The sequence below is a fragment of the Oncorhynchus mykiss genome, chromosome 21 (genome assembly GCF_013265735.2).
Source record: "Oncorhynchus mykiss isolate Arlee chromosome 21, USDA_OmykA_1.1, whole genome shotgun sequence".
In the NCBI taxonomy this organism is placed as follows: domain Eukaryota; kingdom Metazoa; phylum Chordata; class Actinopteri; order Salmoniformes; family Salmonidae; genus Oncorhynchus; species Oncorhynchus mykiss.
In genome coordinates, this window is record NC_048585.1 from 13,191,100 (window position 1) to 13,213,232 (window position 22,133).

Sequence of the window (22,133 nt, forward strand, 5' to 3'; positions counted from 1 at the left end):
CTGAGAGGAAGGAAAAACTGGATCCAGAGTGTTATGACTTCTCCTAGCTAAAACCTGTGCTGCGGAGTTCTGTCCTAACAGGCAGTACAGCACTGAGCTGCTTGTTAAACCACATCCAATACATCGTTCCCTGAGGCAAAACCCTGAGCTGCCATACTGTACTATACTGCAGCTGGGCAGGCTGGGCACTTTTACTGACAACTTTGTGTGGGAATGGGCTTTAGGAGGTACTGTAACTATCTGGATAGATCACACAGACAGGGATAGTATGAATGGATCACTGTCACTGTTGTATTCACAGGCAGGGAGGGAGCGCGTTCGCTGCAGCTGGCAGCAGCACTAGTACCTTTTCAAGAACGGGAGAATTTGGGGCTGGGCTTTTTCAGTGCAATACGAGCTATTACTACTACAGTGATAACACAATGATTACTATTACTACTACAATAATACCACAATGAGTATTTAGTTAATACTATTACTACTACAATAATAACACAATGAGTATTTATGTTACTGCTATTACTACTACAATAATACCACAATGTGTATTTATGTTAATACTATTACTACTACAATAATACCACAATGTGTATTTATGTTACTGCTATTACTACTACAATAATACCACAATGTGTATTTATGTTAATACTATTACTACTACAATAATACCACAATGAGTATTTATGTTACTGCTATTACTACTACAATAATACCACAATGAGTATTTATGTTAATACTATTACTACTACAATAATACCACAATGAGTATTTATGTTACTGCTATTACTACTACAGTGATAACACAATGATTACTATTACTACTACAATAATACCACAATGAGTATTTAGTTAATACTATTACTACTACAATAATAACACAATGAGTATTTATGTTACTGCTATTACTACTACAGTGATAACACAATGATTACTATTACTACTACAATAATACCACAATGAGTATTTAGTTAATACTATTACTACTACAATAATACCACAATGTGTATTTATGTTACTGCTATTACTACTACGATAATACCACAATGTGTATTTATGTTAATACTATTACTACTACAATAATACCACAATGTGTATTTATGTTACTGCTATTACTACTACGATAATACCACAATGAGTATTTCTGTTACTGCTATTACTACTACAGTGATAACACAATGAGTATTTATGTCACTGTTATTGCTACTACAATAATACCACAATGAGTATTTATGTTGCTACTTTTACTACTACAGTGATAGCACAAATGTTTATGTTACTGCTATTACTACCAGTGTTTCTACTATTACTAAAATGATTATTTCTGTTAGCACTACTAATAACACAACCACTACCACACAGCAACTATGACTACCTTTACCTGACACTACTACCCAAGCTTCAGTCCACTACCACACAGTAACTATGACTACCTTTACCTGACATTACTACCCAAGCTTCAGTCCACTACTACACAGTAACTATGACTACCTTTACCTGACACTACTACCCAAGCTGCAGTCCACTACCACACAGTAACTATGACTACCTTTACCTGACACTACTACCCAAGCATCAGTCTACTACCACACAGTAACTATGACTACCTTTACATGACACTACTACCCAAGCTTCAGTCCACTACTACACAGTAACTATGACTACCTTTACCTGACACTACTACCCAAGCATCAGTCTACTACCACACAGTAACTATGACTACCTTTACATGACACTACTACCCAAGCTTCAGTCCACTACCACACAGTAACTATGACTACCTTTACCTGACATTACTACCCAAGCTTCAGTCCACTACTACACAGTAACTATGACTACCTTTACCTGACACTACTACCCAAGCTGCAGTCCACTACCACACAGTAACTATGACTACCTTTACCTGACACTACTACCCAAGCTTCAGTCCACTACCACACAGTAACTATGACTACCTTTACCTGACACTAGTCAGCAGCACTACCAGAACAGCAGCTCCACATCCAGCTGTACATACAACCGTACAGATGGAGACCTGTGTACGCCCCTGGCTATGGTGTCTGATGCCTACGTTGTAGCTGTGTGTGTGTGACTTACAGCGTGTGTGTGGCTTATAGAGTGTGTGACTAAGGGTGAGTGACTAAGGGTGTGTGGGTGTGTGTTTCGGTGTAAGCGTGTGGGTGTGTGTATTACGGCGAAAGAGTGTGACTAAGGGTGTGTGTGTGTGTGTGTGTGTGTGTGTGTGTGTGTGTGTGTGTGTGTATGTGTGTGTGTGTGTGTGTGTGTGTGTGTGTGTGTGTGTGTGTGTGTGTGTGAGACTTACAATGTGGGTGTGTGTGCAGCACCTGCTCCAGGTCACCCAGCATGGTGAGGATCACCTCCTTGTCCAGCTGAGCCGTACCCTCGCGGGCGCCCCCCTCCGCCTCCTCCTCCGCCCAGTACCCCCTCTCCCTGCCACCCTGGTCCCCGACCCTGGTGCCCGCCGCTGACGCCACCTCATCGTCCGAACGCCCACTGCTGCCCTCTTCATCCGTACCCTCCTCCCTGGGCTTCCCCAGCTGCCCACGTAGCGTCTCCCGAGGCGGTTGCTGTTGCCCGCCCAGCGATGCCCGCCCGACCGCCGTGCACCTCCATGGCACAGGGATGAGGGAGTGCTCCGACTGGGAGAGAACTTTGGTCAGGGAGAGGGACAGGGAGCGCGCCCTGGTGCCCCTCGCACCCATGCCATCCCTGGCTGGCTCCTTCCTGGGGCTGCCCCCTCGCGCTGGGGATGATGACAAGGACGAAGAGGATTTGGAAGGCGTGGGCGGGTCATCTAGCTCGAAGGAGTACACCCGCTGCTCGCCCTCGCTCAGCAGGGTCAGGTTGGTCAGGGAGCGCTGCTTGCGGAGGTTCAGGTTGTCTGGGAGGGGTTGGGGGGGTCGGCGAGGGGGGCTTCCACCCTGGTACACAGAGAACTCGGCGCCTCTCTTCATCTTCACCTCCTTGCTCTCGTTCACTCTCTCTCTGTTCGTCAGTGGGTCTGTGCTGGTCCACCTGTTTGGCTGTGTTCCCGTTCACATTCTGGCAGTGGTGGCTGGTGAGCCGGAGGAGGGGAGAGGAGAAGAAGGTGGCGAGAGAGGTGAAGACGCCTCTATCTGTGGGGGGGGACTTAGGTGGCCCCCTGTCCAGCGCTCACCGAGGGTCCAGGCTTCATCCAGATGGAAGGAGTGAGGGATGGAGGGATGGAGAGCATGTTGCAGACGCCTAGATGAAAAACTCTCCCCTCACACACAGAGTCCAGAGGCATCCTCCAGACATTGCATTCCCATGGTCACACAGCTAATAACTGGTGCCACAGACACACACCAACACAAAAAAACAGACACTGCTTTACCTCCCCCTCCTCCTCCTCTTCTCTCTCTCTCCTCCACCTCAAAACAGCAAGAAGCGGTGAGGGGTGTGGATGAATGCGATTTTACATCTCTCTCTTTCTCACGCAATCTCTCTCTCTCCTCCGCTCTATTCTACTCTCTCTCTGCTTCTCTCTCTCTGCTTCTCTCTCTCTCTGCTTCTCTCTCTCTCTGCTTCTCCCTCTCTTTATCTTTCTCTATTAAGAGCAGAGGGGAGCATTTCATTCCTCTCTCCCTCTCTGCGCTCCTGTTAATTACCAGCTCAGCAGAGCCTTTGCTTCTCTCCCTCTCTCCTCTCCTCACACCAGAGAATGGAGCCAGCACTCAATCTCTCCGCTCTGTTCATTTTAGCATTCAGCCTGCAATTCTATCCTTCCTCTCCCTCTCCTTCCTCTCTGGCTCATCTGTTTCTCCCTCCTCTCTCTTCTCTCTCTCTGTCTCTCTGCCTCATGTGTGTCTCCCTCCTCTCTCTTCTCTCTTCTCTCTCTCTGCCTCATCTGTTTCTCCCTTCTCTCTCTTCTCTCTCTCTGTCTCTCTTCTTCTCTTGTCTCAGTGGTTTCCCTTTCCTCTGCTGCAGCAGTGGCATCCTCTGCTGTGGCTACTGCCGACCATCAAAGCACGTGTCTTCTGTCTCCACGTCTGCCCACTTCAGTTCAGGAAACGCCTCACCACAAGTCGCAGGGTACTTGGGGAGTATGTGTGTGAGCGAAAGAGAGTCAAAGGATGAAAATGCATGTTCAACACTGCTGTCTCCCCCTCTTATCCTCCTCTTCTCCTCCCCCTCTCCTCCTCCTCTTCTCCCTCTTTTCCTTCCCCTCCTCTTCTCCTCCCCTTCTTCCTCTTCTCCTCCCTTTCTCCTCCTCCCTTTCGCCCTCTTCTCCTCCCCTTCTCCCACTTCTCCTCCCCCTCTTCTACTTCTCCTTCCCCTCTTCTCCTCTCCCTCCCCCTCTTCTCCTCCCCCTCTTCTCCTCTCCCTCTTCTCCTCTCCCTCTCTTCCTCTCCCTCTCTGCTTTCCCTGATAAAAACCAGAGTGACTGGGAGTTGTTTGGACAGCACACCTGCGAGTTGCGGCTCCCTGATAGCAGTGCTGCGCTGATGCACAGGCTAATTAAACGCTATAGGGTTAATGAGGTAAAGAGTAAAGCCCCGGCTCTCCTCTCACCAAGACTGCAGCCTGTCTGTCAACAGCTTCAACACTTCCTCTAGTATTAATAACCTCAACAGCACAGACACACACACCATAGACAAACAACAGCCTCCATGTGACCACACATGCTATAAGCTCGTGATGCAGAGAAACTCATGGTAGCAGTTGCCCTGAGCAACCATATCCAAGGTGACATTAACTGCCATGGACAGAGATGGCATTTACAGTTGTAGGATCGTAACTTGACCAGTTTCTCCCCAGACATTTTTGTAGGGGTTGATACATTTTTAGTTAGGGCAAATCAAGTCTGACATTTTAAAATGTGTGCCAAGAGTGTGTAAAGCTGTCCTCAAGGCAAAAGGTGGCTACTTTGAAGAATCTCAAATTTAAATATATTTAGATTTGTTTAACACTTTTTGGGGTTACGACATTATTCCATATGTGTTATTTCATAGTTTTGATGTCTTCACTATTTTTCTAAATAAAGAAAAACCCTGGAATGAGAAGGTATGTCCAAACGTTTGACTGGTGCTGTAGGCCTACCTCTACAATGACGCTACACGGATCTTCTGTGAAATGACTGTACGTTGCTCTGTCCGTTAAACCACCACAATGTAAATGCCATGTAAACTCAGTGCTGCAGGAAATGTAGCCCGAAGATGATGACCCATAAGTAGCTTTTTGAAAGACTTCCTTCACTATAGAGGCTACCGCAGACTCACATTCCAGGCAACGAGCAGTTCAGGAGACAAAACTAAGAAAAAAAACAGTTTCCCCTAGGTACGGATCTAGGATCTGCTTTCCCTCCCCGAATCCTAACCTTATGAATAGTGAGGGAAAAACAAAACTGAACCAAGATCAGTGTCTGGAAGCAACACAATTGTCCTGATACAGAAGTGAACCACCATGGTTCCTCAGATCATCATCTACATACGTTGATAAAAAATAAAATAAAAACCAGCAAAATCAGACTTTCTGAGTAGAACACAACTGCAAAACATTTTCATAAATGAACAAATCAAAGCAGAAAGTTCAACGGAGTCTCGCTGACCGCGGCGCTCATTGTGCCGTGACCACAGTGTGTATATTACAGGTTTGGCGATGTAAAAACACAACATTCCAGACATGGTACTTCGGCTGTGGCTTTGTAAAGGCACACATTTAGAGGACTAAAGTAGCACTATGTAGGGACCGTTCCCTTTGTAGACCACGATTTGGGGAGTCATTTGTTTTGTGACAGAAAAATATTTTGTTTTTCCCATACCCAAATGACAAAGCAGTTAGAGTAGAGCAAGGTCTAAGACATGCAGTGTGTTTAGTTAACATGCAGACCCACTAGGCAGGAATACATAGCAGTAGATGTACTATGACTTGACAGATACCTGACCTGCAACACCAAAGCTACGTTATAACACGGCATCATTTCCCAAGGACATCATCCACATTACATTTCCCAAGGACATCATCCACATTACATTTCCCAAGGACATCATCCACATTACATTTCCCAAGGACATCATCCACATTACATTTCCCAAGGACATCATCCACATTACATTTCTCAAGGACATCATCCACATTACATGAAATTCTATCGGTCTCTGTGTAAATGCCAAGGTGAGCTGCAGCCCAGCTCACCACCCAGATAATACAGATTCTCTCTCTGTCTCCTGCAGCCCAGCCCACCACCCAGATAATACAGATTCTCTCTCTGTCTCCTGCAGCCCAGCCCACCACCCTGATAATACAGATTCTCTCTCTGTTTCCTGCAGCCCAGCCCACCACCCTGATAATACAGATTCTCTCTCTGTCTCCTGCAGCCTCGGGCCACTGTCTATCCAGATGACCCGCCACGTCCCCACAGCTAGAACAAGACGCCGGGCGCCGGGGCGTAACCGATGGCGACTGCGTAAACAAAGGGCCACAGATGCCTCCTGTGTCCGCCAGTCGTTCCTGACCTTTTCCCTTCGCCGTGTGAGGCGGGGATCAAGGGACCCCCCATGCTACCTCAAACACAAACATACACACACGCATTCACCAGAAAGTACACACACAGACAATATACTGTAATACACACACACCCACCCACCCACCCACCCACCCACCCACCCACACACACACACACACACACACACACACACACACACACACACACACACACACACACACACACACACACACACACACACACACACACACACACACACACACACACACACACACACACACACACACACACACACACACACACACACACACACACACGAGTGTTGCCTACCTGAGATTTCTTCCAGGCACTGCTTGGCAGTCTTGCTGTAGGCCAGGTCTCCCTTGGTGGGGCTGAGGCAGTGGTCTGTGGGGGCCACCGTGGTACAGTCGTTCTCGGAGTACGTCCTGGGAGAAACAAACAAAGCCACGGTTATTCAGGAGCCGCATTGCATAGAGCGTTTGTTTTCATGTGGTAAAAAAACAGGACCCAGACTGAAATACTTCTATTCGTGCTTTTTCGTATTTTCAACAGATGAAGATGAATATCTCAGGAGGATCTCTTGGATGAAGTGAGGTTTTGTGGGTGAAGGGAAGTTTGTCTATCTATCTGTCTGTGTGTGCATGCATGAACCTGCCTATGTGCAGCCAAAATCCACATACTGGCTTGCATTCCCTGTCCCCCTATAGCCCCTGGTCAAAAGTAGGGCACTAAAAAGGGAATAGGGTGCCATTTGGCAGGCAGCCTGTGTTTGTTCCCTTGCCTTGGGCAGAGATGTGAGAAACACAGCCAGACGTCCTGACGGCTGCTAGATAACTCTCCCTCACCGGCACACCCACAATAAAGCCTTTCCCCAGCCACCTGCACCGCCACAGATAAACTGGCAGCCACAGAATGCTGCATCAGCCAATGAGTTGAGCACTGTGAAACCTCGCTTTCTAACATCCGCCCCACAAACTACTTCTAGCTACATAGAATTTCACAGAGAGAGACATTCAGAAATATGGCAGCAATTTGACAGCCTGCAAAAAATGTCGGAATGGGTCAATTAAATGTTTACTGGGGGAGGGTATATATTCTGACTACTCAGTTTAGGAATGTTTGTTATAAAGATGTACAACAAGGATCTCAAATCAGTCTAAAAATACCCTGAGAACAAAACAAAGCACAGCACAGCCAATCATAAGTGAGAATCTCAGGTCGAATCAGGTCAGAGAGAGGACGCACATACAATGTTAACGTCACACAGCAGTGCCTTACAATCACCTCCCCGGCTGCTGTCAAAGGCGGAGGCAGGGGGACTGTAATCAACGAAACACAAACTGCAGCTAACTGCTGCTGCCTCTGCTCTTCTCAGCCTATGGCCCGGCTGCTCTGCTGTGGCACAGGAGAGGGAAGAAACCTAATTGGCCCTGAAATGATGGGAAATTGCGACGCAGCGGGAGGCCCTAAGTGCGAGGCCGCTGACAGTTCCTCCTCTGTCAGGCAGGTCGGCGGGGGCACACCTCCCTCCGGAAGAGAGTGAGAGAAACAGAGGAAAGGGGGAGGGAGGGAGACATGGGATACTATAGCCAGGATTGGACAAGCGAAGGGGAGAGGTAGGCAGGAGTGTGAGTGATCAGGTAGAACTGAGCATCTCAACCTGTTGGCTGCTGAGCCACAGAAGACAACGTGCTTGTCATTTTGGTTGATTGCATCCTGGATATGTAGTTGAGCCGCTCATGATTAGGACCTGACATGAATACAAAGTAGGAAAGCGATATGAAGAGAATCCCTTTTCAATGGCATGACATTACAGTGTATGTTGTGTGTTGCTTGTCTCCCATTTAATGCAGATGGAGAACAGGTTGGAGAACAACAGCCGTCACCTGCATCTGCCTATGAATGATAATCAGGGAAGCCTGTTAATGGGCAAGACGGCGAGGTGCATTGGACGGATTAAGATGAATTCTCAATGGTGAGTCAGCGAGCAGCAGAGTGCATTGTGTGCCAAGGTTGAACCCTTTTTGGAAATTATAGAGAAAGAGAAGAGAGGGAAAAGTTACTCGGAAGCCGATTATGGCTCGTTAATAGGATTCCCCCCCCCCCCCCCCCCCCCCCCCAAAGGCCAGAACCGCTGTTAGCACGCCCGCCATCACAGGCTCTGTCTCTGACATCACAAAGCCCCTACCCAGCAGCCCCCATCCAGTCGACAGATTGAAAGGTGGGAAATTATCTTTGATGGGCGGCATCCGTCTGGAATCAAGGCTTCCACCTCTCTCCAGACACTCAAATAATAGGGGTTATTTGGAGCGCCATGGGATGCAGAGATTCAATTGGTTGTACGCACATCAAGATGGCGTGTGACTGGACGAGCCAGCCCTCGTGTGTCTGTGTGTGACTGTACGGCACCACATGCAGTCCCGTGGGCACAATGACAGAACGCGGGATGCGGATAAAGGAGTGGAAGTATGGAGGGATGGAGGAGGGCCTCTATTCTCTGTCTCCCCATGAAACCTGTTCTAGATGGATCATGATGAGAGATTAGTCAAGACGCAGCCTGCGTCCCTAATAGCTCCCTATTTTCTATATAGTGCACTACCTTAGAGCAGAGAACTGTGGGCCTCGGTCAAAAACAGGCCTCTGGTCAAAAGTAATGCACAAGACAGGGATACAATTGGGATCAGATGCATTTGATAAGACGAGTAAAATTAAAAGGCTGGAAATTCATCTTGGAGTATAACTGTCACTGTAGAAGAGGACATTTTAGACAAACATGCCCAATAATTCCCCCTCAATTCCACTAACAATGAGTCTCTAAACTGTCCAAATAAATCATTTGTTGTATTGTTCTCAACAAAGTTGAACTCCTTCGCAGAAATCAAGTGGCAAACAAGGGACATTTGCTGCATATAAACACCCAAATGATGGACGTTTCAGACACAAGTTCAGCTGAACTACGTCAGGTGGAACAGAGGGCCTTGGGGTAATGCTGCAGGCATAGACATCAGGACATGGAGGTAGTGAGGTTCGTTTGGACTGTCATTCTAACAACCTGCTGAGGTTCGTTTGGACTGTCATTCTAACAACCTGCTGAGGTTCGTTTGGACTGTCATTCTAACAACCTGCTGAGGTTCGTTTGGACTGTCATTCTAACAACCTGCTGAGGTTAGATTGGACTGTCATTCTAACAACCTGCTGAGGTTAGTTTGGACTGTCATTCTAACAACCTGCTGAGGTTAGTTTGGACTGTCATTCTAACAACCTGCTGAGGTTAGTTTGGATTGTCATTCTAACAACCTGCTGAGGTTAGTTTGGACTGTCATTCTAACAACCTGCTGAGGTTAGTTTGGACTGTCATTCTAACAACCTGCTGAGGTTAGTTTGGAGAGCTGAGGGGAAGGCTGTGCACCAGAGCTGAGGGGAAGGCTGTGCACCAGAGCTGAGGGGAAGGCTGTGCACCAGAGCTGAGGGGAAGGCTGTGCACCAGAGCTGAGGGGAAGGCTGTGCACCAGAGCTGAGGGGAAGGCTGTGCACCAGAGCTGAGGGGAAGGCTGTGCACCAGAGCTGAGAGGAAGGCTGTGCACCAGAGCTGAGGGGAAGGCTGTGCACCAGAGCTGAGAGGAAGGCTGTACACCAGAGCTGAGAGGAAGGCTGTGCACCAGAGCTGAGAGGAAGGCTGTACACCAGAGCTGAGAGGAAGGCTGTGCACCAGAGCTGAGAGGAAGGCTGTGCACCAGAGCTGAGAGGAAGGCTGTGCACCAGAGCTGAGAGGAAGGCTGTGCACCAGAGCTGAGAGGAAGGCTGTACACCAGAGCTGAGAGGAAGGCTGTGCACCAGAGCTGAGAGGAAGGCTGTACACCAGAGCTGAGGGGGAAGGCTGTACACCAGAGCTGAGGGGAAGGCTGTACACCAGAGCTGAGGGGGAAGGCTGTGCACCAGAGCTCATTTGGGTAATTGTGATTTGATTGTGTATTTTTCTTTGTATTTTAAGTGAACATCCTACAAAGCCCTGTCTGTTAACAGTCTTGAAGACAAAGGCTGTCAGATGAGGATTCTTGTCTTGATGGGTTTACTCCCCCAGGTTACTTGTGGTATGGTGTAACTAGCTAATATAAAAACACGTCATAGCTTATGAACACACCAATCATTAGAGAGACCTTCGCCAGACCACTGCATTATACCCCAGCCCCATTGTCACACAAAACAATCGCATGCACGTAAACAGACACACACGCACACCTGCACATACACATAGCCTCACCTATACATGAAGGGGGCGACGGTGGCTGTGTTGGGGTGGTTGTGCTGCTGCTGCTGGGGGAGCTGCACCGCTCCGTTCCCCCCCATGGCCCCGGGGGGCTGGGACAGGGCAGAGGTGCTGGTGGAAGACACCATGTTGCTCCGCCGGCCCTCCAGGCCCCCCAGGGAGCGCTGCTGCATGTAGTAGCCCCCCTGGCCCCCTTTAACCACCTTGGCCTTGTCCCCTTCCCTGCCCCCTCCACTACCACCCTGGGGGGCCTGGGCCTGGGTCTGGGCTTGACCGCCGGCCGGCTTCCCCGTAGCCGAGGGGGCCTTGAGCCCAGGCTTGGGGATTCCACTGGAGGCAGGGGGGATGGCGCTGTCCTTCTTGCCCGCTGCAGGCTTGCCTCCCTTGGGGATGAGGCTGGCGATCTTCGAGGTCTTCTTGGATGGATCCACCATGGGTTCCCGTTGTTCCTCTTTGGGAGGGGTGCTGGCCTTGCCTCCTTTGCTCCTGCTCTTATCCTCCTTGTCTTTGGGCTGGGGCAGGGACTTATTGCTGCCACCGCTGGAGGGCGAAGAGCCCTTCACACAGCCCTTATTGGCTGCTGCCAGGGAGGGGGGCGAGGCAGTCTTGGCCAGCTGCTTGGTGCTGTTGCTGCTGCTAGTACACATTGACGACATTGGCTCCGTTATGCTTAGCCCTTCCTCGCCGTACTCCGACATGTCATCCTCCTCCTGCAAGGCCATCTCGGCCACCGACGGCGAAGTCCGCGAGGCTGAGCGAGGGTTGATCATCCGGAACTTGTCCAGCATGGATCTCTGGGAGGCACCACCGCCAGCGACAGAGCCCGACTTGGGCGCTTCAGTCATTGGGGGCCGTAGGCGGTCGGAGGCGGGGGGTGGGGTGGGTGAGGGAGAGGGCGAGGTGGAGACCGAGAGCATGGAGGAGGTGGCACTGTGCTTCATGTTCATGGACTTGCTGCGCCAGGACTTGCCGGCAGTGGGGGAGGGGATGGCAGAGGCCAGCTGCTGCCCGCTGAGGCTAGTGGGCACTTGGGCACCTCCGTTCATGCTGCCAGGCAGAGGGATGCTCTTCGCCGATTCTGCAAAGGAGACAAATAAACAGACACACAGTTACATCAACCGTCTCAGGAACACAACTGGATCAATACATGCACATATGGTCTCATATACTGAGAGAACAATTTGGATTGAAAATGAAATGGCAGGTACTTTCTATGTAGAGCCAAATATTCACCATCATTGAGTCATCTACAGCAGGGGTGTCAAACTCATTCCATGGAGGGCCTAGTGCCTGCAGATGTACATTTTGTACATTCATTGAAGCCCTAGACCACCAGGTGTGGGGAGTTCCTTACTAATTAGTGACCTTAATTCATCAATCAAATACAAAGGAGGAGAGAAAACCCGCAGACACTCGACCCTCCGTGAAATGAGTCTGACACCTGTGATCTACTGCCTCTGGCACTTTGACAGAAGAACCATCATTGCAGTAGAAACGCTCTCAAAAGTAGCACTATATGATATAAAAGCACATAGGTTCTTCCCCAACGACAGGTATGACCAGAGTAGTCCATCACATGGGAGCTTTCCATTGGCGTCACACTGGTGTCTCAAAAATGTTGTTGAACCCGGTCCAGGATCCACTACACTGTCACATTCACGCTTCTATTACATGAGCACAAGCAGAGAGAAGGAGAGAGGGGGAGAGAAGGAGAGAGGGAGAGAGGGGGAGAGAAGGAGAGAGGGGGAGAGAAGGAGAGAGGGAGAGAGGGGGAGAGAAGGAGAGAGAGGGAGAGAGAGGGAGAGAAGGAGAGAGGGGGAGAGAAGGAGAGAGGGTGAGAGAAGTAGAGAGGGTGAGAGAAGGAGAGAGGGTGAGAGAAGGAGAGAGGGTGAGAGAAGGAGAGAGAAGGAGAGAGGGTGAGAGAAGGAGAGAGGGGGAGAGAAGGAGAGAGGGTGAGAGAAGTAGAGAGGGTGAGAGAAGGAGAGAGGGTGAGAGAAGGAGAGAGAAGGAGAGAGGGGTAGAGAAGGAGAGAGAATGAGAGAGGGGGAGAGAAGGAGAGAGGGGGAGAGCAAGAGAGAGAGGGAGAGAAGGAGAGAGATGGGGAGAGAAGGAGAAAGAAGGAGAGAAGGAGAGAAGGAGAGAGGGGGAGAGAAGGAGAGAGAGGGAGAGAAGGAGAGAGGGGGAGAGAAGGAGAGAGGGGGAGAGAAGGAGAGAGAAGAAGAGAGAGGGAGAGAGAGGGAGAGAAGGAGAGAGGGGGAGAGAAGGAGAGAGGGGGAGAGAAGGAGAGAGAGGGGGAGAGAGGGAGAGAGGGGGAGAGAAGGAGAGCGGGGGAGAGAAGGAGAGCAGGGGAGAGAAGGAGGGAGAGGGGGAGAGAGGGAGAGAGAAGGAGAGAGGGGGAAAGAAGGAGAGAGAGGGAGAGACAAGGGGAGAGGAGAGAGAGACAAGGGGAGAGAAGGAGAGAGGGGGAGAAAAGGAGAGAGGGGGAAAGAGAGGGGGGGTGAGAGAAATAGGGGTGAGAGAGAGGGGGAGAGAAGAGAGAGAGAGAAAGAGAGAGAGATGTTGTTTGGATGGGTCAGCAGGCATTTTCTGCACCACAGGAGACAGACATGGAAAGGCTTGTCTTGCTCTCTCTGCTAGGCTGCAGGGGGGATTGGTTGGTAAGGATGCACAAAAAAGAAACGGAGCAGATCGGCAGTGCGCTCTCCAAATCTTTCCCACTGCAAACAGAGATCCTAGTGCAGCAGTGCAGCCTGCTGCGCGCTCAAGCAAAAAATTGACTCAGCAATTGATTCTGCAAAACCTAAAACTGTTACCGTTTCCCCTTGTGACAGTGGGATGCCAGGCAATTCACCCCCTGGGCAAAAGCTGCCTGGTAACTTGGCAGGTGTCTAATGCCAACAGAAAATAAAAACATTTACTAGTGTGGCATTGGAAAGCAAGAATAGGTTGATACATTAATAAAACAACTGTATACTCGCTTTCAAATGAACCGGGGTGTTTCAGAATGCACACACACACACACACACACACACACACACACACAGACAAACATACTCTATGACGTGTCGGCGCTACACTAGACAGACACAACCCCGCCTCACGCACACCCTTCCGTCAGGAGCGTGAGATAACCGATGGTCCCGTTAGCCGCTCAGCAGTGGCTCTGACCTTCTGAAGGACCCCCATTTCTCCTCTCTAGTGGGTGTTCAGATCATCATCAATCCCTTAGCAGACGCCTCCCAGCCCCTACACTGTGCTTTCAATGGAGATACATTAATACTCTACTGCTACTTTCTACCAAGGGGAGAAGTTAGTGATAGGAAATGCATTGTAACCTTAAGAACTATACAATATACTGTATGTACAAAAGTATGTGGACACCCCTTCAAATTTGTGGATTCGGCTATTTCAGCCACACCCGTTGCTGACAGGTGTATACAATCGAGAACACAGCCATGCAATCTCCATAGACAAACATTGACAGTAGAATGGCCTTACTGAAGAGCTCAGTGACTTTCAATGTGGCACCGTCAAGTCAGTTCGTCAAATTTATGCCCTGCCAGAGCTCCCCCGGTCAACTAAGTTCTGCTATTGTGAAGTGGAAACGTTTACAAGCAAGCTGTTTTTCATGGTTTGGGCTAGGCCCCTTAGTTCCAGTGAAGGGAAATCTGATGATGGAAGCAAGTCCCCGCAGCAATGTTCCAACATGTAGTGGAAAGCATGTCCAGAAGAGTGGGGGCTGTTATAACAGCAAAGGGGGGACCAACTCCATACTAATGCCCATGATTTTGGAATGAGATGTTTGACGAGCAGATGTCCACATACATTTTGAGCATGTAGTGTATGTTTGCCTTCTATTGTTGTAGTGTCAAACAGCAGGGACATGCTGGGATTCACATTCACAATATAGAACTGCCTGTCCTCTCCATCTCCTCATTCAGCTCTACTCTCCATAGACGACAGTACTTCTCAAAGGATGCTAGACGGTTTATGGAACCACATTATTTTCAAACCTGCATGGTGGAATTCAATCTATACTGAGTCATAAGCACAACAATATAGCTGAACTGGTGGCCTTTCCAGGGACGCAGCCTCAGCCTGAGAAACCGTGATTCTCCCTAACCGCGCAGTCTTTTCCCCAGAGGCGAGGAGAAGGGCTTTAGCTGCCACGACGCGAGGCCTCAGCCTGAGAAACCGTGATTCTCCCTAACCGCGTAGTCTTTTCCCCAGAGGCGAGGAGAAGGGCTTTAGCTGCCACGACGCGAGGCCTCAGCCTGAGAAACCGTGATTCTCCCTAACCGCGCAGTCTTTTCCCCAGAGGCGAGGAGAAGGGCTTTAGCTGCCGCGACGCGAGGCCTCAGCCTGAGAAACCGTGATTCTCCCTAACCGCGCAGTCTTTTCCCCAGAGGCGAGGAGAAGGGCTTTAGCTGCCGCGACGCGAGGCCTCAGCCTGAGAAACCGTGATTCTCCCTAACCGCGCAGTCTTTTCCCCAGAGGCGAGGAGAAGGGCTTTAGCTGCCGCGACGCGAGGCCTCAGAACACTTAATCAGCTTATGATCTGGGCCACAGCCTTTAAAACCTTACGACGCCTGTAAACGTGTCAGTCTGTGGGAGGAACATGTAAGCTGGCACACGCCAAGTCATCTCTTTAAAGACCAGCCTGTGTGTGTGTGTGTGTGTGTGTGTGTGTGTGTGTGTGTGTGTGTATGTGTGTGAGCGTTTAAGAATCTCAATTAACCCTTACATCTAAGAAGCCCAGTCATTCTTGTGATAGGGTGACAGAGCTTGCCCTCACACCATGGAAACAGCCGTGAAAGTTGGGCAACAGAAATGCCACGCTTGATTTGATTTCTTTGTCGTAGTCGCGGGCAACACTGTGATAAGATTGTGAATGATGGCCGAAGTGTTTGGGATTCAGTATGTGCGGCCAGCGAATTAACCATGCCTTTAAAGATAACAGGGGCCTGAAGGATGACATTTCATACCAATCGGCTGACGCCACCAACGCCCCAGAGAAGAAGTAGAGACTTGGCGTTACCATAGCAACACACTCTTTCACAACCGCTTACTTCATCGGCTGAGAGTGAAATGTCACTTCTGCTGGCTGGGCGCTGGACCCTCACACGTCTGCTGCTCAGTGCTCACACACCCATCGTGTGGCACGCAAACACACACACACACACATAACCCTCCCCACACACACAGACGCCGCCCCGTGCCCACACACACACACACACACACACACACACACACACACACACACACACACACACACACACACACACACACACACAGTGAGCTGAGTAAATCCTCTTGTAATAAACACCAAGTCCCTATATCTGTGAGCCGGCCCTCATTTTCTCTCCCTTTGGACAGCTGGAATTGTCCCCAATGGCACACTACTCCCTATATAGTGCACTTAATAGGGAATAGGCTGTCATTTGGGATGCAGATCCTGTCACCCTGAGCTGGCCTGCACTAGCCTGCAGGTCTTGCTCTTTACATGATCTCTTCAGACAGGCTCTTCTGCCATGGCTAGACTCTCAATTCCCTGTCTTTTGCTAAAGGTTTGGCTGCATCATTGAAATTTCTCTGATTTCTTTGATTTGACCCCCAAATCTAAAGCCTCCACCCTCGCAGGGATGAGGGGGAGGCCTCTTATTTACAGTGGGCCCAAAGTTGAGTCCTTAGGCTGGGGTCAAACTCTCACTCCCAATGACATAACTCCCCCATTGGCAAATTGTTGAGGAGAGCGACTGGCGACTGGCCATGTTACACAAGGCTGATTAAAATAGATTGGAAATGTGTTGAGCTGCATACAAAGAAAACAATAGATATACACAAAAACATTCTGGATCACACACATTAAAACAGACCTGTATCAAGATTAAGGATTGGAATTGCAATATTAAGTACAAAATTAAATGCTTAAGTACCAGGCTGATTCATGAGCATGGACATGACTCCTGAGTTTAACACTGGACTAGTGACTGATAGACAAAAAGCAGACTGCCTCTTCATGTACACCATGCAATTAGCTCCCCCGGGTCATACTGCCAGTGAGTAGTGAGAGAGAGGGGAGATAGACAACATACTGCCTGCCAGTGGGTAGTGAGAGGGAGGGGAGATAGACAACATACTGCCAGTGAGAGGGAGGGGAGACAGACAACATACTGCCAGTGAGAGGGAAGGGAGACAGACAACATACTGCCAGTGAGAGGGAAGGGAGACAGACAACATACTGCCAGTGAGTAGTGAGAGAGAGGGGAGACAGACAACATATTGCCCGTGGGTAGTGAGAGAGAGGGGAGACAGACAACATACTGCCAGTGAGTAGTAAGAGAGAGGGGAGACAGACAACATATTGCCCGTGGGTAGTGAGAGAGAGGGGAGACAGACAACATACTGCCAGTGAGAGGGAGGGGAGACAGACAACATACTGCCAGTGAGAGGGAGGGGAGACAGACAACATACTGCCAGTGAGTAGTAAGAGAGAGGGGAGACAGACAACATACTGCCAGTGGGAGGGAGGGGAGACAGACAACATACTGCCAGTGAGAGGGAAGGGAGACAGACAACATACTGCCAGTGAGAGGGAGGGGAGACAGACAACATACTGCCAGTGAGAGGGAAGGGAGACAGACAACATATTGCCAGTGGGTAGTGAGAGAGAGGGGAGACAGACAACATACTGCCAGTGAGAGGGAGGGGAGACAGACAACATATTGCCCGTGGGTAGTGAGAGAGAGGGGAGACAGACAACATACTGCCAGTGAGAGGGAGGGGAGACAGACAACATACTGCCAGTGAGAGGGAAGGGAGACAGACAACATACTGCCAGTGAGAGGGAGGGGAGACAGACAACATACTGCCAGTGAGAGGGAGGGGAGACAGACAACATACTGCCAGTGAGTAGTGAGAGAGAGGGGAGATAGACAACATACTGCCAGTGAGTAGTGAGAGAGAGGGGAGATAGACAACATACTGCCAGTGAGAGAGAGGGGAGACAGACAACATACTGCCAGTGAGAGGGAGGGGAGACAGACAACATACTGCCCGTGGGTAGTGAGAGAGAGGGGAGATAGACAACATACTGCCAGTGAGAGGGAGGGGAGACAGACAACATACTGCCAGTGAGAGGGAGGGGAGACAGACAGACAACATACTGCCAGTGACTAGTGAGAGAGAGGGGAGACAGACAATACACTGCCAGTGAGAGGGAGGGGAGACAGACAACATACTGCCAGTGAGAGGGAGGGGAGACAGACAGACAACATACTGCCAGTGACTAGTGAGAGAGAGGGGAGACAGACAATACACTGCCAGTGAGAGGGAGGGGAGACAGACAACATACTGCCAGTGAGAGGGAGGGGAGACAGACAACATACTGCCAGTGGGTAGTGAGAGAGAGGGGAGACAGACAATATACTGCCAGTGAGAGGGAGGGGAGACAGACAACATACTGCCAGTGGGTAGTGAGAGAGAGGGGAGACAAACGACACAAACACCAAGAAAGAAGGACCATGGAGTTGACTGTTCCCACCAGGGGAGACATTAGCTCTGTTTAGGTGGTAATGTAGGGTGTGAGTAATGGTTTAAACGGTGGCAAGGGGGTACTGAGGAAACAGAAAAACCTTCACTCCCTTTCTGGATGGGGGATTCATGTGTCCCAAATGGCATCCTATTCAATATATAGTGCACTACTTTTGACTAGAGTTCTATGGGCCGTGCTAAAAAGTAGTTAACTATAAAGGGAATAGGGTGCAATTTGGGTGACAGACACTGTGACAACAGGTCTGGGCAAATGGGACACAGGGGACAGTGAAGGCACTTGTGTAAATCTAGTGGGCTGGCTCTGGCCAAAATAAACAGGGTCGGTGACCGGGGTTTGTTCATGGTTGGTAGACTGTTGTTCTCTGTTAACAGAGGAATATATATATATATATATATGAGAGAGAGAGAGAGAGAGAGAGAGAGAGAGAGAGAGAGATAATGGAGATGCATGAGGAAAAAGAGGACAGCCCTCCTGCTCTCCCTTTGACTGGCCCTGAACTGACACTCTTAACGCCGCATTTTCTCCATCCCCCATTTCTCGTCTCCCACTGTTTTATGGACTGATATACAGTATCCCTTCTTGGTGTTTTATCTACAGACGACCATAACTCTACCGACGACCATAACTCTACTGACGACCGTAACTCTACCGACGACCATAACTCTACAGATGACCATAACTCTACCGACGACCATAACTCTACCGACGACCATAACTCTACCGACGACCATAACTCTACTGACGACCGTAACTCTACCGACGACCATAACTCTACCGACGACCATAACTCTACCGACGACCATAACTCTACTGACGACCGTAACTCTACCGACGACCGTAACTTCACCGACGGCCGCAACTCCACCGACGACCGCAACTCCACCGACGACCGTAACTCTACCGACGACCGTAACTCTACCGACGACCGTAACGACCATAACTCTGCCGACGACCATAACTCTACTGACGACCGTAACGACCATAACTCTACCGACGACCTTAACGACCATAACTCTGCCGACGACCATAACTCTCCCGACACCCATAACTCTACCGACGACCGTTACTCTACTGACGACCGTAACTCCACCGACGACCGTAACGACCATAACTCCACCGACGACCGTAATTCTACCGACGACCGTAACTCTCCCGACGACCGTAACTCCACCGACGACCGTAATTCTACCGACGACCGTAACTCTACCGACGACCGTAACTCTACCGACGACCGTAACTCTACCGCTGACCGTAACACTACCAACGACCGTAACTCTACCGACGACCATAACGACCATAACTTCACCAACGACCATAACTCCACCGACGACCGTAACAACCGTTACTCTACCGACGACCGTAACTCTACCGACGACCGTAACTCTACCGACGACCGTAACGACCATAACTTCACCAATGACCATAACTCCACCAACGACCGTAACTCCACCGATGACCGTAATGACCGTAACTCTACCGACGACCGTAACTCCACCGACGACCGTAACGACCGTTACTCTACCGACGACCATAACTCTACCGACGACCGTTACTCTACCGACGACCGTAACGACCATAACTCTGCCGACGACCATAACTCTCCCGACACCCATAACTCTACCGACGACCGTTACTCTACTGACGACCGTAACTCCACCGACGACCGTAACGACCATAACTCCACCGACGACCGTAATTCTACCGACGACCGTAACTCTCCCGACGACCGTAACTCCACCGACGACCGTAATTCTACCGACGACCGTAACTCTACCGACGACCGTAACTCTACCGCTGACCGTAACACTACCAACGACCGTAACTCTACCGACGACCATAACGACCATAACTTCACCAACGACCATAACTCCACCGACGACCGTAACAACCGTTACTCTACCGACGACCGTAACTCTACCGACGACCGTAACTCTACCGACGACCGTAACGACCATAACTTCACCAATGACCATAACTCCACCAACGACCGTAACTCCACCGATGACCGTAACGACCGTAACTCTACCGACGACCGTAACTCCACCGACGACCGTAACGACCGTTACTCTACCGACGACCATAACTCTACCGACGACCGTTACTCTACCGACGACCGTAACTCTACCGACGACCATTACTCTACCGACGACCGTTACTCTACCGACGACCGTTACTCTACCGACGACCGTAACTCTACCGACGACCATAACTCTGCCGACGACCGTTACTCTACCGACGACCGTTACTCTACCGACGACCGTTACTCTACCGACGACCATTACTCCATTGACGACCATAACTCTACAGACGACCGTTACTCTACCGACGACCATAACTCTACCGACGACCATTACTCCATTGACGACCATAACTCTACAGACGACCGTTACTCTACCAACGACCGTTACTCTACCGACGACCGTTACTCTACCGACGACCGTTACTCTACCGACGACCAATACTCCATTGACAATCATAACTCTACCGACGACCGTTACTCTACCGACGACCGTTACTCTACCGACGACCATTACTGCATTGACAACCATAACTCTACCAACGACCGTTACTCTACCGACGACCATTACTCCATTGACAATCATAACTCTACCGACGACCGTTACTCTACCGATGACCGTAACTCTACCGATGACCGTAACTCTACCGACGACCATTACTCTACCGACGACCATTACTCCATTGACGACCATTACTCTACCGACGACCGTTACTCTACCGATGACCGTTACTCTGAAGACGACCGTTACTCTACCGACGACCGTTACTCTACCGACGACCGTTACACTACCGATGACCATAACTCTACCGACGACCGTTACTCTACCGACGACCGTTACTCTACCGATGATCGTAACTCTACTGATGACCGTAACTCTACCGACGACCATTACTCTACCGACGACCATTACTCCATTGACGACCATTACTCTACCGACGACCGTTACTCTACCAATGACCGTTACTCTACCGACGACTGTTACTCTACTGACGACCGTTACTCTACCGACGACCGTTACTCTAAAGACGACCGTTACTCTACCGACGACCGTTACTCTACCGATGACCGTTACTCTACCGACGACCGTTACTCCATTGACGACCATTACTCTGTGATAGTGACCGAGGGATGAAGGGAGACGTGAATGTAAAGGGAATGTTACCAACACTGTACGATCATTGAAAAATACTGAGAGACAAATATTCAATATCTACGAACATGATGTAAGCTTAAAGAACCACTAGGTAGGGGGTCGTTAAGAAAAAAAGAGCCTTGTTGAAGCCTATTTTTCCCCAAGCCCATAGGGCCCTGGTCAAAAGTAGTGCACTATATAGGGAACAGGCTACCATTCGGAACACAGACAAATAATTTCATCCACTTACTTTCGGATAAAAGTAATATGACAATAATAAAATAAGGAAAGTGAATGTGTGACAAAATCTGTCATCATGGCAGGTTATTATGCTTGGTGGAGCGTGGTGTGATTCAGCCCCACAGCTCTGCAGTCTAACCACTACCACTCGCCATGCTGTGAAATGCACTGTCTTGTCTTCTCCCTAAAGGAATACCCTACAACTCTAGTCAACTACACTGCTGATCTGATTCAGCAGACTGGTTAATGTGGAGTGTGCTGGCGGGTGCTGCTCTGTCCAGTCCACTGTGTTTATCAGTGGCGCCACCTAGTGCATGTTGTGGACCATGCGCTCAAAAATATAAATGCTGAATGCTACTGACAGACCCTGAGGAAAACAGCTGTAGAAACGCAGGGGGTAAGATAATGAATTCT

At 49.7% G+C, this 22,133-nt stretch overlaps 1 protein-coding gene across 16 annotated transcripts in view; it reads right to left on the minus strand.

The window, feature by feature from the left end:
• Positions 1-22,133, minus strand: part of LOC110500961 (neuron navigator 3) — a 508,233-nt gene that overhangs the window by 90,432 nt on the left and 395,668 nt on the right. For 15 of the 16 annotated variants that reach the window (XM_036956987.1, XM_036956988.1, XM_036956980.1 and 12 more), the window contains 2 exons: positions 10,767-11,850; positions 6,815-6,930 (listed from right to left, as the gene is read on the minus strand). In XM_036956987.1, coding sequence (XP_036812882.1) covers positions 6,815-6,930; positions 10,767-11,850 — 1,200 coding nt within the window. Of the gene's footprint in view, positions 1-2,320; positions 3,833-6,814; positions 6,931-10,766; positions 11,851-22,133 lie in introns of those variants that run through there. The other variant, XM_036956991.1, reaches the window with a different exon arrangement.